The 18510-nt window shown below is 31.5% G+C and overlaps 1 protein-coding gene across 1 annotated transcript in view; it reads left to right on the top strand.

Annotated features, from left to right (window-relative positions):
• Nucleotides 1-18510, top strand: part of LOC139493487 (intermembrane lipid transfer protein VPS13D-like) — a 79324-nt gene that overhangs the window by 32390 nt on the left and 28424 nt on the right. The window contains exons 31-52 of the mRNA XM_071281916.1: nt 479-623; nt 1500-1659; nt 2061-2319; nt 3642-3822; nt 4391-5173; nt 5613-5852; nt 6105-6333; nt 6922-7164; nt 7504-7640; nt 8089-8187; nt 8921-9160; nt 9684-9819; nt 10523-10692; nt 11349-11548; nt 11849-11913; nt 12492-12588; nt 13725-13877; nt 14339-14471; nt 16226-16366; nt 16987-17161; nt 17519-17723; nt 18084-18285. Coding sequence (XP_071138017.1) covers nt 479-623; nt 1500-1659; nt 2061-2319; nt 3642-3822; nt 4391-5173; nt 5613-5852; nt 6105-6333; nt 6922-7164; nt 7504-7640; nt 8089-8187; nt 8921-9160; nt 9684-9819; nt 10523-10692; nt 11349-11548; nt 11849-11913; nt 12492-12588; nt 13725-13877; nt 14339-14471; nt 16226-16366; nt 16987-17161; nt 17519-17723; nt 18084-18285 — 4393 coding nt within the window. The remainder of the gene's footprint in view (nt 1-478; nt 624-1499; nt 1660-2060; nt 2320-3641; nt 3823-4390; nt 5174-5612; nt 5853-6104; nt 6334-6921; nt 7165-7503; nt 7641-8088; nt 8188-8920; nt 9161-9683; nt 9820-10522; nt 10693-11348; nt 11549-11848; nt 11914-12491; nt 12589-13724; nt 13878-14338; nt 14472-16225; nt 16367-16986; nt 17162-17518; nt 17724-18083; nt 18286-18510) is intronic.

Below are 18510 nucleotides of genomic sequence, written 5' to 3'. Positions count from 1 at the left end.
GTTTTGCAAATAACCTATGTAAATTTGGAGTCCCTGCTGTAGTAGTTATATTCTTATAATGAGCAGCACCACTTTGTCAACCATTAACTTAGACAACATGACTCCTGTTCTTGTGGCTATTTGAAAGCAAAATAGAAAAAAAATATAAAAATCTCCATTAGAAAACAATAATTTTAAAATGTAAGAAAAAATGATAAGTTAGAAAAACACTATTTTTCACAATCTACAAATATACCATGTATACCCGTACTCAATCTGATATTACTTGAAAAGGGCATTCTATGCAAGCTTTGCTTTTAATGTGAAGGTGTGTAATTATGTTAGGGTTCTTTATATAATCTGTAGATCAGTCTAACCAACAAGCAGCCATTTTGGTATAGAAGAATGCAAAATTGTATGATTTTACTTTGCATGAATACATAAAACCATTAATGTAAATAACTATTATAATTATTTTATTTGACTGTTTTCTCCATAGGAAATCTTATCCAAGTACACCGCCACCATCATTAAGACACTCTAGACGAGAATCTTTAGAGAAATGTAAAGAAGATGATCTTGTACATATTAGTGTAGTATTATTGGATAAATTCTCTCCTGAATATGTCACCAAATACAACAAGGTAAGTTAGTGATAGTGTGCTATTCATAGATAAATTCTCTTAGGAATATGTCGACAAGTTCAATATATTTTTTAGTCCCCTACTAACGAAATTGATTTGGCAAATTAGTTTTTCACACTTTTTTTTGTGCCTGTAGATATTGATTTGATATTTGGTGTATTGTTTTATCATGATAAGTACATACAGGGGTCGAAATTAGCACTGGTCAGGTGGTCCGAGACCAGTAGAATTTGCGTAAGACTAGTAGATTTTGTCAGCTAGTGGTCCAATGGACCAGTAGAAATTTGTTCATAAAAATCACTGATCGCATGGCAATCTCAGTTTGTTTAGAAACAAATTTACCTGTGAAATCAATTACACGGTACTGGGGGGTAATAAGTATTACAATTGATCAAGTTAATTGATATCTCGGGTAAGCGTTTTTCACAAAATGTGGAAATTTTTGGAAGCTGAATAAAAAATTAAAATATAGGTAAACATCTATCATTTATATTAGTGTTTGTCAAATGAACGCCATTTTTGCAGGACCAGTGGATTTAGAGCCAGACCAGTAGATTTTCCAGTCTACTGGCTCGGCTGTCCAGTAAATAAAAAGCTAAAATTCGACCCCTGGTTACATATCAAGTTCAAATTTTGTTTTTGTCTGATAATTTTGTGCAGAGTTATGGTCCTTGTTATTGTACTATTTGCTTCAAAGATATAAATTAGATTCATAATTTATTGTGTTTTTTTTTTATTCACATAACATAGTGTCTGTTCACAAAATTATTTTTCAAATGTTAAGTTTATTGTTCTCTGGGTATTTAAAGTTTATAACTATTTAGAAGTGATTCAGAAATGATTTTTTATAAATGAATGAATTATTTTTTTCTGCAGACAAACAGAATTATAGATGTAGACTTCAATTCTTTGGAGGCCAATGTAAACTTACAGACCTGGGTTGTATTGCTTGACTTTCTGGGACTGGGGGCTAAAATACATGATGAAGATATTGAACCAACTAAAGACTCCCCAGTAATACAGAAAGATTTTCCAAGTAAGTACCATGTTTGTATGGGATAAGAAAATTTTATTGACAAAGTGTGCAAGTATTTGTATTTCTAATAGATTTCATACTGTAATTGAACCACATGAACTGATTTCCACTAGGTTTTATCAATGATATCAATAAATTTTTCATATTTCTATAAAAATCTTTATCCAATTAGAAAGTGCTTGAGAGTATATTTATTTGTAGAATTGAAAAAAAATGTTGTACAATCTATCATATGAGAAGAAAATTAAAAATAAAAACTGGAGGTTATTGACTTTTCACATGAATTGAAAATTTGTCAAAGTGACCATTTCAGTTCTTTACAAAAAGACCAATGTTACTGTTCTAAGCATAGAATTTTAAGTTTTTGTAAAATTTACTTGATATTTATTTTTAAATTTCAGAACCTGAAGAGACAAATGTCAACTCTGTTGTCAAGTTAAAAGTTAAGAGTTTCTCATTGATTTTAAACAAACCAGAATATGAGCTTTCCAGAGCTAAGATTTCTAAATTCTCCTCCAATATTGAAACCAGGGATGGTAACTTGGATGTCAAGGGACAATTGGGCAGTATTTCTCTGACTGACCAGTCTCCACATGGTAAATTGTACAGGGAAAGGTTCATTACTGAAGGACATCAGGCTTTAGTCTTTGATATATTCAAGTAAGTAATGTATTAACAATTCATGATATGTAAGAATGATAATTCAAAATTAATGAATAAAAGACGAAAGAAATCAAGCAATTTTATTATTTTTTTCTGGAATTAGTTACTACAATAAAAAATTCCGGTTTCCAGGAGAAAACAATATGATAAATTCCTTTATGATCAAAAGTAGAATGAAATTTTAAAATTGCAAGTTTACAACTTGAATACATTCACGAAGCTGCACTGAATGCATTGATTTTTGTCGAGCCTGCAACTTTTGTTCCAGAAAGCTCGACATAGGGATAGTGATCCGGTGTCGGTGGCGTTAGCTAACTTCTTAAAAGCTTTATATGTTAGAAGGTGGAAGACCTGGATGCTTCATACTTTGTATATAGATGCCTCATGTTATGAAGTTTCCGTCAGTCACATGTCCAATGTCCTTGACCTCATTTTCATGGTTCAATGATCACTTGAAAAAAAAGTTCAGATTTTTTGTATTGTTGAATTCTCTCTTATTATAAGTAATATGATAACTATATTTGATATGTTCATACCTTGCAAGGTCCTCATTTCTGTCAGACAGTTTTCACTTGACCTTGACCTCATTTCATAGATCAGTGAACGAGGTTAAGTTTTGGTGGTCAAGTCCATATCTCAGATACTATAAGCAATAGGGCTAGTATATTTGGTGTATGGAAGGACTGTAAGGTGTACATGTCCAACTGGCAGGTGTCATCTGACCTAGACCTCATTTTCGTGGTTCAGTGGTTATAGTTAATTTTTTGTGTTTTGGTCTGTTTTTCTCATACTATATGCAATAGGTCTACTATATTTGTTGTATAGAATGATTGTAAGGTGTACTTGTCTAGCGGGCAGATGTCATGAGACCTTGACCTCATTTTCATGTTTCAGTGGTCAAAGTTAAGTTTTTGAGTTTTGGTCTTTTTATCTAATACTATATGCCATAGGTCATCAATATTTGGTGTATGGAAATATTTTATGATCTTTATGTCAGTCGCGCAGGTTTTATTTGACCGTGACCTCATTTTCATCGTTCATTGCACAGTGTTAAGTTTTGTGTTTCGGTCTATTTTTCTTAAACTACAAGTTATGTTGTATAGGAGCATTGTTAGCTGTACATGTCTGCCTGACATGGTTCATCTGACCTTGACCTTATTTTCAAGGTTTATTGGTCTTTGTTTAGTTATCTTGGTTAATGTTAAGTTTATGTGACAGTTGTATTAAAGCTTAGTTTTATACTTAGGACTATCAACATAATATCAATGATTAGTATAGAAGGCGAGACATTTCAGCGTGTGCACTCTTGTTTTTTACAGATATGGTCTTCCAGATCCAGGGCTTCAGAGAGAATGTGATATAAAAGTGAAATTAAAAATGTCCTCTGTTAGATATGTACACACCAATAGATTTCAATCAGAGTTTGTTGCCTTCCTTCAACACTTTTTACAACTTCAGGATGTATTGGGCAGGATGAGGGCTGCTTCTGCAGGCATGAAGGTATGTATGTCTGTTGATAGATTCCTACACTCCCTATTGAAACATGATATTTTAGACAGTATTAGGCATTCAATTTGTTCTTTATTACATGAAATAATTAGAACTTAATTATATAAAAAAAAAAATGAAAAATTTCATCTTTTGGCAGATATGTCTCTGTCGAAGCAAGCTGGAATTGAAAAGTAGATTATCATTTATAATTAATTATAACTAAGAAATTTGAAATCACTGAGTGCTGGTATTCTGCAACCACATTGTCTGTAGTCTGTTACTTTTACAAATTACTCCGTTTCTGTATTATCAAATGAGTTGATGGTCAATTCTGTAAAATATTCAGTAAAACTGTCTTCTTCATACTAACGACATTGAAACTTCTGTAATCCAGTCCCTCTGAATCAACATCCTCCTCATACTGGCAAAAAAAGAAGTCTCTGCTTATATCTATTCAAACAAACACACATTTAATCTTAAAAATTTATAAGTATTTTTTTAGTTGTATAAATTAATATTTAAACTATTGATTTGTGTTTTGAGAGAAGCTGTTAATGATCTTCAATTATAATTTCAGGTTGCAGACAAGGCATCTAGAGGCTCTAGGATTATGTTGGACATAGAATTAAAGTCTCCAATTATTGTAATACCTCACAGTTCTAAGTCTAATGATGTTCTTGTTGTTGACCTTGGAAATCTGACCTTGAAAAATGTCTTCAGACATGATGGAACTGATGGTACTCTATCAGCTATTTATAGACCTGTGATACCTGAATCTGTTTCTGTTAAACGAAATTTATCAAACGATTCTTTGTTGTCCAAATGTTCTTCTGACGTATCAATTGGGTCATTAAACATGATGACCCAAAGTACATATAATGAACTACTACCCCCTGGTGCAAGTGAAGATCCTATGACATCTAGTATCTATGGTAATCTGGAAAAAGATGAACGGTATGATGAGGATGGTTATGAAATAAGTGAAACAGAGGTCTATGACCCTACACTAGAGCCAAGAACACCAGAGGGCACTAGTGTAGATCCAAACTTCCTTTTAGATTCAAGTTCATCAGGGTCATCAGATCAGAAGCGTAATGTTCGTAAAACTGATAGTGATTCTTCACAGGAAACAAACTTCAGACCTAACTTTGGGTTTGATAATATCCTTAAAGTGAATTCTGATGGGTCTGTTTCATCTGAAGGACCAGATTATATATGTTTGTTAGATGTTATGTCAGTGGTTCTATCAGACATGGACTTATATTCTGCAGAGAGGGTAGATAAGCAAACGTATAACAGATCATTTGTCAAGTCCAGTCATACAGATTTGGTGTTTAAAGATTGTGTATTGCAGCAACAGGTAATACCTGGATGGATTTTATTGTGTAAACTTAAATGCTGTCACAGTTATAAAGTAAATTTAAGTCAGATTTGTGTTACAGTAAAAGATAAATAAGTTTGAGCTTCTGGATCTAAATTTTATTAATTGAAATTTGAAAAAGTTATACAATACTTTTAACATACTTCTAAAATTGTACTCAAATATAGGTATACACATAAAAATAAGAAGATGTGGTATGATTGCCAACGACACAGAAATTAACAACTATAGGCCTTCAGCAATTACCAAGAAGAAAAAGAGAAAAGTAACGGCCTAATTTATGTACAAAATGACGATTGAAAAACAAATAGGTTACACAGCAACGAATGACAACCACTGAATTACAGGCTCCTGACCTGCAACAGTGGTGTAATGTGCATTCATTAATGAAGTACTAACTATAGTTTTACTTTTGTAGGGAGGAAAATCGCTGAAAGAGAAGGGTATGTTGAAGTTACAAATAGAAAGAAACCTAGAGAATGATATCAGTCATGCTGTTCCCGACTTTAGGATCAATGGAGCATTGTCTGCCATGCATATAACTATTGATATGAACCAGTACAAGTTGATCAAAGGGATACTGGATCATAATCTGGGAGAAAGGTTACCAGAGTTCCAAAAACCTCTCATGTCACATCTTATTGACCCAGAAATAAATGTTAGTATAACTTGTACCCATCACTTCTAAATTGGGATTTGTTTTTATCTTTTGAGTATTTGATTAATGAATTTAGCATTAAATGTGCTTATAGTTTTTTCAATACAGAAAACATTAGATTTTTTTATGATATTATATTTGTTTAGCATAATCTATTGTTACACTTAAAGCATACTTTAAATTGGTATTATAAGAATGATGTATTTGATATGATCTTTTCTATGTAATAAGACACATACTTATCATTTTCAGACTGTGCTGAGTGGAACTGTTTGGCAGAGTATTGGAATGGCAATAGATCTTAACAATGTCACAATAGAACTGGTTTTGTCACATGACCAGGGACCGGATTACCCAGAATGCTCTTTGGCTAAATTAGACTTTATATCATCTACATTCAGATTTGATAGTTTCTCCAACCAATCAAAAGATGTTGATCTTGTTTCTCATGAGATTGTAGCTAGTGATACAAGATACAGAGGTGGGTTTACTATAGATTCTCTTTTGAGTTATTCCATAAAAATTGATTGGGAGAGGGAGGGAAGGACTCCTAAAATCACCCCTTCAGCCAACATTCTTTGAGCAAAATTGCATACATCATGTCCAAACCAAAATTACTTTTCCTACCACCACCCCCAGTTTCAATAATAATAAAATTGACAATGGAAATGGGGAATGTGTCAAAGCGACAACAACCTGACCATAGCTCGACAACAGCCGAAGGCCATCAATGGGTCTTCAATGTAGGGAGAAACTCCTGCACCTGGAGGTGGGATATGTATGTGAGGCTAACATGCCACCACACCAAGATACAATAAAATTTAATGGGGTGTTTGGTAGGTTATCACAAAGTGATGATTAAAATTGTTGAGTTCTTGTCTTTTTTTATCTACCTTTGTCAGAGTTCTGATGTTTGGCATTTGAAATTTATGAGAGACATGATTCTTTTTGTCATTTTTAATCATTTATTAGATAATGGTACAGTTTAATTTGAGTTAAAACAATTTTGACATTATTATGGTAACTGGACGTGTATCCTATATAATATAAAATTATTATTTTTTCAAAGATGCTCCAGTAAATGTAAGACCCAATGTATTTGAGAAGATTTTACAGCCAGGACCAGTCAAGAATAAAAGAAACCAGTCATCAGAATTTGGATCCTTCCAGCTAGAGCTCCACTTCAGATCAACCAAGGATTCAAACCAGTTCTCTATACTACTCAATAACATGAAATTAATGTGTATATTTGATTGGCTGCTCACAGTCCAGGAATTTCTTGCTGCAAAACCAGACGATCCATTTTTGGAAGGTAATTGCAATTATTTTTCTTTCTAGTCTCCAAGTTCTGTCTAAAGTAATCCTTGAACAAATTACTTGTGAAATGTTTGTATCAAATTTGGAATAAGATAAAAAAAAAAAACTTTTTTAAAAACTGATATTAAATAAATAAAATAGAATTGGCTTTTGTCAACATAAAAGTCAAATACTGTTGAAGGCTGTTGTCTGAAAAGGCATGCTGTCATACTATAATTTAGGAATATTTCAAATAAGACTAAAACTGATATGCAAAACACCAGCTTTGGTTATCTAATTGAAACATGTTCCATCATGGTTTATTTTGGGTTAATTCAATTAATTAACATTGTAGAAGAGGAAAATGGTGCATTAGAAGATGAAAGTGGCACTGATGATATACCACTGTCTCCAAAACCAGGATCTGGAACTTGTAGTCCTGTCACAATGTCTAGTGGTGTTATGACCAAGAGAGGTCCAATAGTGGAACAGGTTAGTCTAAAACCAAAAATGTACTCTTGTGTTAGGTGGGATTCAGGTTCATTTTGTTAAAACAAATTGCTTTGCTGAATGCTGAATTGCTTACAACTGTCAGAATAAAAAAAATATAAATATATTATTGTACAAATTTTGAATAAATGTTATAAATGGAAGTCATGAGAATATGACATATTTGGTAACTGTGATTTGATTAGTATCAATGTATTCTGTAATATAAGATCCTATGCATCCATAAAGCCATTAGAATAATGATTGACATTATCTTCTAATACCTAAAAGCTGGTTTCTTTTGTCATTATGTTACAAAAAGCTTTCATTAAAAAGCAGCAATTGTTTTTTTTTTAATTTTTGTATTGAATAATCAATTAATTTTCCAAATTAATTATCTAGCAAAAAGTGTACTTGTTTGTAGTTGTTGGACATTTTTCTTTATTTGTAGGTTGAGGTACCCTTTGAACTAAAGTTGAATGTATCTGACACACAGTTTGTTGTGGTTGAAGACAGTACAACATGGGATACTAATGCTGTTATTCTAAAGGTAAAGTATTGCTAAATCATAAGGTAATAACTCATATGACCATATGGTAGTGTTAAGGGTGGTCTCAATCATGGTTTAATAAAAACAGAGAAAAATGGTAATTTGTAAAGGGGTTAAAATGGGTTTACAGGGGAAATTACCATACATTAAAGTAACAATACTTATATTCTTGTATTTTATTTGATAGATAGGTTAACAAGATTCTATATAATATGTGTCAAGCTCTAAATCAAAAGACAATTTTTTTTCAGATTTCAGTTCAGTGTTATAAAGGATTTATAACAAACTTTCACATCGCTGGATCCATTGGATTAGTGTAAATTTCTCTTAGCACTCAGCCAATGACTTCATTGCACTTTCCATTCTAAAGTTGTACTTAATAAATAATTAACAAATGAATGTGCAACTGTGTGTGTTAAGATAGTCCATACAATCAACTTAAGGTGGTATGAATCAATTTTGGTACGAAACACCTTAACTAATATTAATTTGGCTTGTTTATATTCATAAAAAAATATACAGAGTTATCTCCCTGTAATGCTATGTACCACTTTAGAATTATTCTTTGATACTCACTTGTAATGGCTATACATTTCTTATAATTGCATAGATCGATGTACCATGAAACCTGGTTTACTCATAAATAGCATTCTTATGAAAGTGGAAAAAGTCTGGGTTTTTTTTATATAAAACTCTTCAAATATCTTTATATTTGCAATATGTCTATTTACAGAGTACAGCAGTTTTAACATACAGACCCTCATCTCAGGAGAAGCTGTTATCCTGTAGTTTACAAAGTATTGAAGTGTTTTCATGTAGTTTGCTCTCGGAGGAGGAGACTGCTCTGTCAATCATAGACCCTTTAATGATTAATATAGACTTAAATGCTAATCCTTTACCAGACCTCAATAAATCTGGGTCCACTGGTCTGCTGGAGGCCTCAGAAATAAGACAGAGGAACCTTTTACTAGAGGTACACTATCATAATGATTAAGTATTTTAGGTTTTGCACTGTCAATTAATTTTTCATCTCTTGTCTGAACCATGAATAATTTCTGGAAAATGTTAATATCATGCAGTGATTGATGAAGACAAAATATATATAAAAAATACACAATACAGAGTTTTCCATGATTACACTCGTAAGATGAGGAATATTTGGAAGGGCCAAGTGCTGTGCTGTGACTAGAATGAATAACATCTTTATAATAGCAGGAAAACATTCAGAACAATTTGTGAACAGTGCAACCATTCGATTATTTTTCTCTGTGTCATACACTCTTTCAACACAGGCAAGCATTCTTGATAAATTAATAATGAATAACAAAATTTGTATAAGCTTTGTTTGAACAAAGGTTTATAGAAATGTTTCAATCCAATGAGATTGATAAAACCAAGAAATCAAATATCCATGAAAATGCAAGTTTCACTGAATCCACGAAAATTGATACCCACAAAAATAAATAAATCCATAGTATATATTATGTATATTTCAGGTGTCATTTAATACCATGAATATCAGGCTGTCATACCTTGACATGAAGATGTTCCTGGCAATCCTCAATTCACTTCCTGATCAAGCATTGAAAGCTAAAAATAGAGAATCTCAAACTGTACCAAGCAAATACCCATGTAAGTAACATTTTTTTCTCAAAATATACATACAAGAATCTTGTTATTAAAAAATATATTTAAACACAACTTTGTACTTTCTGTTTCAAATACCTTTTATGATCCTCTGGTTTTTGTGGTAATTATACATACCTTCAAACATTTGATGGCAGGAATCTCATTGGCATATGTAATAACAGTAGGAACAGAAAGTAGACAGGAATGTTTTCAGATCCTTGTAAGCAAAGAGTGAACTAAAGATCTGTATTTTAATCAGATTGGCTAATTCATGTTCTTGATTTTGCTGAACCTGCTATTTACTTAAGCAACATTTCCAGTGGCAGATCAAGCCATTTTCAAAAGGGCTGTTCCCAACCCAGGATAAGGGGTGTTCCAACGCTCTGAACCCTCCCTCTGGATCTGCCATTGATTTCTTTAGTAATAAGCTAAAAAAAATCAATAGTTACTTAGTAGTTTGAATGAATAAAATCATAAGACTCTAAAGAAAATTTTGCACATTGCTAGTCTGAAAGTCCAATTTCTCTTGCATAGCACAGTAATGATTGTTGTCTGAGGAGACAAGTATGAAATAATGACATTCAATTGTATATATTGATGGACCTTTTATCATATCAAAATTTAAAGTATGCTTTTGAACATAGATTTATAGAAATGTTCAATCCAATAAATGAATATGGAATATACATAGTTTCTCTTTCCACAGCAAATAAAATGAAGTGTCTAAAGGACTTGGGATTTGCTGAAGAAGAATGTGAGAAATCTTTAGATGAATGTAATGGTGATTTAACAGAGGCTGCTTTATGGTTGACTGCACATGGTAAACCACTACCTGTGGAGAAGAAAGAAGGAGGACTGAAACTTACAAGTATTGAGGTAATCTAATATTATGGAGAGAACAATTAATACTGTTATTTTCCATGTTTCTTTTGTTAAATTGACTTGTACAAAACATAAATAACACTTAAATATAAATTTGATGCATCTGAAGCACTTTTCTTGATTTGCCTTCATCAGGATTGCCTATAGCAAAAAAAAATCTTATAATATATAGTTATAAGAAGATGTTGTATGAGTGTCAAAGAGACAATTCTCCATCAAAGTTAAAATTTGTAAAAGTAAACAGTTATAGCTCAAAGTACAGCCTTCAACACAGAGCCTTGACTCACCCCAAACAGCAAGGTATAAAGGCCCCCAAAATTGAATAGTGTGAAACCAATCAAACAGGAAAATCCCCCAAAAAACAAAAAAATTAGAAACACTTATGAACCACATCAACAAAAAAACACTAAACAACAATATACATGTTCAAAAGAAAGAAGGCTCATATGTATAACTATTATTATTGATTTGAACTCTTGAAAATTTAACTGTAATTTCTCCAAGAAGTTTTTAGTCAACAGCTTTTAAATGTTGAATGAGTTTTTAAGAATTTCAGTAGTTTAAAACCAAGCTGTCAGTTATACATTAAATATAGAGTTGCATCTGTTTGTATGTCCTGTATTTCTTCATTCAGTCACTCTTTATTTCAGCTAAAGGCATCTTGTGTATGTCTGTGTTTTATTGATGATTGTAAGGACTCTGATGTACCACTGGCAGAACTATCATTTAATAACATTAATGTCAATCAAAAGCTACAGAATGTGATGGAAGGACAGGCCAGATTCAGTCTGATGGGGGACTATTACAACAGGGAACTCTCTGGCTGGGAACCATTTATAGAACCTTGGAGGTAGGTATATATAGTCTTAGAACATTCAGTCTGATGGGGGACTATAACAAAAGGGAACTCTCTGGCTGGGAACCATTTATAGAACCAAGTGGAGGTAGGTATATATACAATACCTATTACCACAAAACTCAGATTGAGTAAAAATTTGGGTAGCGTCAATTCAGTTATATCCTTATAACTTTATATGATATGCAAGTAGAGCCACATCTGTTTCCGAGAAACACTTTCCCTATTTATTTGTTTTGTGATTTAGATACTTTTGATGAAATAGGTACTGAACAAATCTTTCTATAATTTTAGATGCAGTACTGAGTGGAGACAGTATGAATTAAAAGGAGATATCAAGAAAGATCTACAGATAAACGGTAATTTGATATATAAGAAGAGCTGGTTTGAATACCAAAGAGACAACACTCCATCCAAGTCACAATTTGTAAAAAGTAAACCGTTATAGGTCAAAGTACAGTCTTCAACATGGAGTCTTGGCTCACACAAGCTATAAAGCCCTAAAAATGACTAGTGTAAAACCATTCAAACAGAAAAACAAACAGTCGATCTTTATGAAAAAACTAGAATTGAGAACTTATGAACCACATCAAAAAACGACTACCACTGAACAACATGCTTGTTTCAGATACAAAAAATTAAAGATGTTTGGAGTGAATTATGGAAATATTATTTATCAAAAGCAGCGTGGAATCAAACCAATATTTAGATTTGATGAATATGCATAAAATATGATTGATTAAAACCATGTATTCAAAAACATTAAATTTTTTCCGCAAACTTTTGAAAAGATTTTGTGTAAGATATTTGCTAAATAAATTGAATAAATGATTTGTTGAAAAATTCTTGTAGAAATGTAGTTCAAATTTGAAAAAATGTTCTTTACTATTTTTGACTTTTCGTTATATGACAAAAGTGAATGGTATATATGTTTCAGCTCCTGATGTATTAAACATAAGTATAACAAGGACTTTCTTGGACTTGTATAACAAAACAAAAGATAAATGGACAGAAGACTACTATAGACAAGTACCGTAAGTTTGTCACCATGATATGTTGTTTGAAATCATTGAAGTTCTTTGGAAGATTGCAAATGACTCCTGGGAAAGAGAGGATTTTGGATCCTCCAACTCAGAGCTCCATACCTATTGGAATCAATAGTTTAGAGACCTCCAAATTTCACCTTTCACTCTATTCTCTACTAGTGCTGTAAGCTTTCTTGATGAATACAAAGCCAATAGTACTATTTAATGTTTATAATACTGTACTATTGTGTTATTTTACTGAGAGTTTTGATTTAGCAATTTCTAGGATAAACTCTTTTCACAAGGTTTTGTTTTTGTGTTTATTTTGTCTTTTATTCTGATTTTCTTTAAAGATAAAATGTTTGCTAGTTGATATTTTGGCGGTTTTATTTAAATCTCAAAATTAGCAATAAACATGACAAATATAACCATCACAAAAGTATACACTATACTTTTGTGTATTTGCTCAAAGAAGTTTATGTTTTTTTCTCATTCAAATCTCAAGATATCATAGAAATAAGACAATATGGTATACCTAAATGCCAATGAGACAACTCTTAATTGGCTTTTATATAAAATTGCTTTATGGCAATATATTCATATAAATTATAAAAATGTTAAAATGACAAAATTTCCCATATTTATTTTTCATCAGTGAAGAATTTAACAAATTCATTTTTAAAAACAATTTATATTTGATAATCTATTTCATTCCAACATGTTGTGTAATTATGTCCCATCCTCAAGAGTGAAACTATGCACACCTTGATTGTCAGATTACTCCTCCTCAACAAAAAACACAGAATTTAAAGTTTTTCTATTAATGTCAGATAATTATGACCATAAATAGCAACATCAGCAGCATCCTGGCTATTGGACCTGATTTATAAACATAAGAGTGATATGGCATGGCTTCTGATGAAATTTCTCAAAGCTCTGATGAATTTGCTCCATTAATGGAATCTTCATATTTTAAAATTTTGAATTTCAGTTAGTTTTGAAGATAAGAATTGTAGGGAAGAAATGAGCAGCATAATAACATACATGTAAAATGATGGCTTTGGGCTGTTATAGCTTTGAAACAGTCCCTATTTTTGTTCTCAATTTTATGTAACAACATATAACTATATTTTTGTTTATTGTAGTGCAGCAAACAGTGGTCAACAGGACCAAGGAAATCCCAGTAGTGACAGTGTCATATGTAACCAGAGAAGACGGACACCTTTTGTTCCATTTGTCCTTGACAATCAAACAGGATGTCCTCTGTGGTATCTCAAGGTCACAACACACCCATCAAGGTCAGCATATAACATTGAGATAATATGTACATGATTAGGTTAAACTGCATTTAAAAGATGGATTTCAAAATTCATATTCATAATTTTGAAAGATTTTTTAAATCACCTTACAACCTGTATGATAAATAGATATAGACAACTTTCACATTCATGCAATTTCTATTACATTTTGGGTGTCACCATGCTTTTGCTTTTATGTCATAGTAAGAGCCAATTGTTCAATGACATCATTTACACCAATTGACCTCAGGTTAACAAGCATAACTCATTTATCAAAAAAAAAAATTTGGTCTATAGTTCTGTTTCTGTTTACGGCCTGATTTCTTGATTGTTATAGTTAATGGTACACATTTATTATTATTCTAATTTCTAAAAACATTCAAAAGTCAGATTTCAAATCAATTTTGAAGTGATTCAAATATTGGTAAAATAGAAAAATTGTAAGGTATAATTTATTTCAGAATTAAACATGAAATAGAAAAACGAGATGAAATGATGGATAGAGGATATATTCAGGCTTCTGATTGGAAAAAAGTTCAACCAGGTCAACAGGTGTCATTTGAATTTAACAGACCTCAGAAAATAAGGCATAAGGTAAGACTTATCTTTTATGTATTAATCCTCTGAAACAATTACTATGTATGGTTTTTTAACTAGGGTCTTGAGCATACTTATAAAACTTATATTCCAGTAACTTGTGGCATGAAGTTTGAAATACTCAGTATGATTTGGATATAACATGTATAAAGATAACACTATTAAAACTTGTGTAATCATCATATTTCATAGTATGATAAACTTGTGTAATCATCATATTTCATACTATGATTAAATGATACGATATATATTGGTATATTTATATGGAAGATGACTGTAAATATTAAACTAAAACTAGATTATAGATTGCATTACTCTGATAGAGCTACAGTGTATTCAACTAACAATATTTTCACTCTCAATTTTGATTTTGAGTTTTTAAAATTTTACCATGCTTTAGCTTGTGAATAATTACAGTGCATTGCATTCCATGTAAGTAAAATATTTAATTAGAACATAAGCAGAAGGCTTAGTGCAATGGCACATTTTGTTTTTATTAACAACAACATTGATCCTCTTCTAAATACAGAGGTCATACCACATTTCATTATTTTAATGTATATTAGTACCATAATTGCTTTTATATGAGGAGAAATTGAGACGTCTTCAACAATAGAAAACAACAGTGTATTTAAATCATATTATATTAACATTCAATTACAGTGACCAAAAGAGCTAATTTCAATTTGACAGCAATAAAACTCAAGACAGAGACAGTTCATGACAGAAAAATATGACCATTTTGAAAGCCAAGGGCTAGAGCTTAGCTTGCTTTATTTAATTGACACCCTATTTATAAAACTACATAGAGCATACAATTATTCACTTATGTGCCTATCTCACCCAAAGAGCCTGTAATTCAGTAGTTGTTGATTGTTGCTGTATATCATATTTGTTTGCGTATTGATGTTATGTTCATTAAATTACTTGATAGTGCTAGTACATGTATGTTAAAGTTGTCCACCTGCTATTATTGTCACACATTATATCCTTACTGTACTTGACTTTGCTAAGGTGGTAGCATTTATGTTTACCAGGTTATTGCATATTTTCAAAGGATGTAAAGTTATTTACTAGGAAATTTGTTTTACCAATTAATCAAATTTAGAAGATTTGGTATGAGTGCCAACGAGTAGAATTTTATATTGCACGAGCTTGCGAGTGCAATATATGTTCTACGAGGGACAATATTCCCCAATATTCATGCAATAACCCTTTTATTGTATAGCAATATAATATTTGAAAGTAAAAATTGGTTTAAACTAAGATTTTGTCGTAAATGACGTCATGAATTTTTACGATTTATTGCACTAGTGCAATATTAGAATTTATTGCACGCTAACTTTTGGTTACTTTCTGTGGGAAATATTATATTGCTATACAATAATATTGCTTACTGTGAATACAATATTATTTGTTTGATTCCAATATTCATGGGTACAGGTGAATCTAAAATTTTGACAAATGACAAATTTTATATAGCAGACTTAAGCAAAACCTCAAAATCAAATATTCACGAAAATACAATTTTCCTCTATCCATGAAAAATTGGTACCAACGAAAATAAATGATTCCACAGCAATACATGTTTGAGTTAATCCTATAAAAATACAGATAGGAGTGATCAAGTAAACAATAAAAACCTGAAAGTTCAATAAAAAAAGAGAAAGCAGAATTGTCTAAAGAAAAACGACTTAGACAAACAGCAATAACAAAAGATGAACCATATATATGTTTGTTTTTATTTTCAGAAAACCCATGACCTCCATGTGAATCAGATAGTTGTAAAGATAGATGGATGGAATCGTATGTCAGCTGTATCTGTGGACAAAGTAGGAGTTTACTTTAGGGAAGCAGAACCGGACAAGAAATCTGCTACAGGTCTCAATTCAGTAAGTTTTTGTTTTGGTGGTCAGAAGTATTAATGAACAAGATAAATGTTTGATGTTCAACATGCAAATTTTAAGTAGTTTTCAAAAGAGAAAATGTTTTGTGAAATGAATTTGAATATGAACACCACTACCTGATGATAACTTAGGGATTAAATGGATAATACATGTGTTTAGGGGTCTGAACTTTTCTATTGTATTATTTTTATCAGCATAAAACAAAATATTTTGCAAATACTTTTTAAAATGTTAACATATGATTGGTTGTCAGGTTTTAATTGTATGTTATAAGTTGTGCATTTGAGAAAATGCCGACAATTTTGTTAGTTTTATTTGTAATGGGTTTTAATCTCAGATTGAATTTATGATATTTGTTTAAATAAACAGTCTTCACACTTAAACACAAGTCTACAAGCCCATTCTTTATAAATGGCTTTCAAGCTTGTAAAATCTACTCTATAATATACCAGAATACATAAAAAAAATTAGAAAATTGAGCTTCATGCTTGTGGATTCAAAAGTTTATCTTGAAGACTGAAGAAATGATGCTAATGACATCTAAAACAGAAATTAGATTTTTTTGCTTTGAAAACAACATACTGTAGTTAGTAATTCTGTTTCAGTTTGCCTATGGATCATGGCATGACCCAGCCAAACAACTGTTAGCCAGAGTTGTATTTGATGTAAGACAGGAGGGGAGTGCCAGGAAAGTGATCACCATCCGTTCTGCCCTTACTATACATAACAAGATAGAATCAGCTGTAGATGTTAGAATGATGGCTGGCAATGGGATAGATGGTATGTTTTTATTTATAGAGATACTGTGGTAAAATTGAAGATAGCGTGTTCATTTAACCTTTTCATAAATTTTTGAGAATTATCAAAAATACATTACCTATCATATATTTTCATAATAAATATACCTATAGCTATCATGCTTACGCTATGTCATGGATAGACAAACACATATGACAAATATCTGATGCATATACATCTGTAGTTATTATATAGAACTGTATTTAAAAATAACCGAGAAAAGGATAGATTGCATGGCATATTATTCTACTGTGTGCCTTAAAATTAGCTACAAACCAATCAATTTGACAGTAACATGGTATGAACTCTGATGGCTTCAATATTAATATTTATTTACAGGAAAATTTGAAATATTACCTGTGAAACCAAAAGAAACAATTCCAGTACCTCTTCCTTTTATATGTGCTACATTGTATATGAAACCATCTGATTGGCCAGTTAAATTCTGCAACCAACCAATCCAATGGCAGCATGTTGCTTTAGCAGGAGACACTAAGGAGAAAATAAAGCAATGTGAGACACCAGATAATTCAGGTGTTTTCAGGTAAAACATTTTGTAGAACTTTTATATCATGATGTATGTTATAAATTTTAAGATTATTATGTCATTAATGACCTAGTTAGTTTGTTGTTCAGATTAAGTAATTTCAATTTTGTTTGTGTGATACCAAATTTCGTTAGGCTACTCTCTGTTGTATTAAACAGTTGCCCTCTACAAATTTTAGAAAGCTTTTCACATAATTTAAATATCATAGATGTTGACATTTTTTGCCATTTTGGTCTTTTTCCTGGAAAATTTCTTTCAAAATTTCTTTGGTGGTTGAAAGTAAGATTTTTTTTTATAATTTAAAAGTGGAATCTGTTGGCTTATTTTATTATTTCAAATTCCCTGTAAATTTTTCAGATTTTGTTCCTCTGTACAGCGACAGAACTATCCTGAACAGATATTGACAAGAGAAGATATCCCTATCCTCCCTGCACACACTATTACCCTTCTACCTCCTGTCATCATACACAACCTCCTCCCTATAGACCTCAGATACTACCTCAAAGACACAGTCATCAGTGGTGTCATCAAACCGGGAAAAAAGGCACACCTTCATGCAGTAAGTAAATGGATATACATTAATGAATGAAAGGTACATGTACATGATTACACAACATATACACAACAAAATTATGGCAAACATCTTAAGGGCAATAAAATGCAAAAAAATACACAAAATTCAGAAAAATATAAGACAACAACAGTAACAACACATGGACATCAAAATCGAATAAAAAAAAGTTAAAAAGGCATCAACAACACATACACAAAAAACAAACAAAAA

The sequence above is a fragment of the Mytilus edulis genome, chromosome 10 (assembly GCF_963676685.1).
Source record: "Mytilus edulis chromosome 10, xbMytEdul2.2, whole genome shotgun sequence".
Lineage (NCBI taxonomy): Eukaryota > Metazoa > Mollusca > Bivalvia > Mytilida > Mytilidae > Mytilus > Mytilus edulis.
Note: the sequence above shows the minus strand (reverse complement) of the source record. Positions and strands in the feature narration are given on the sequence as shown.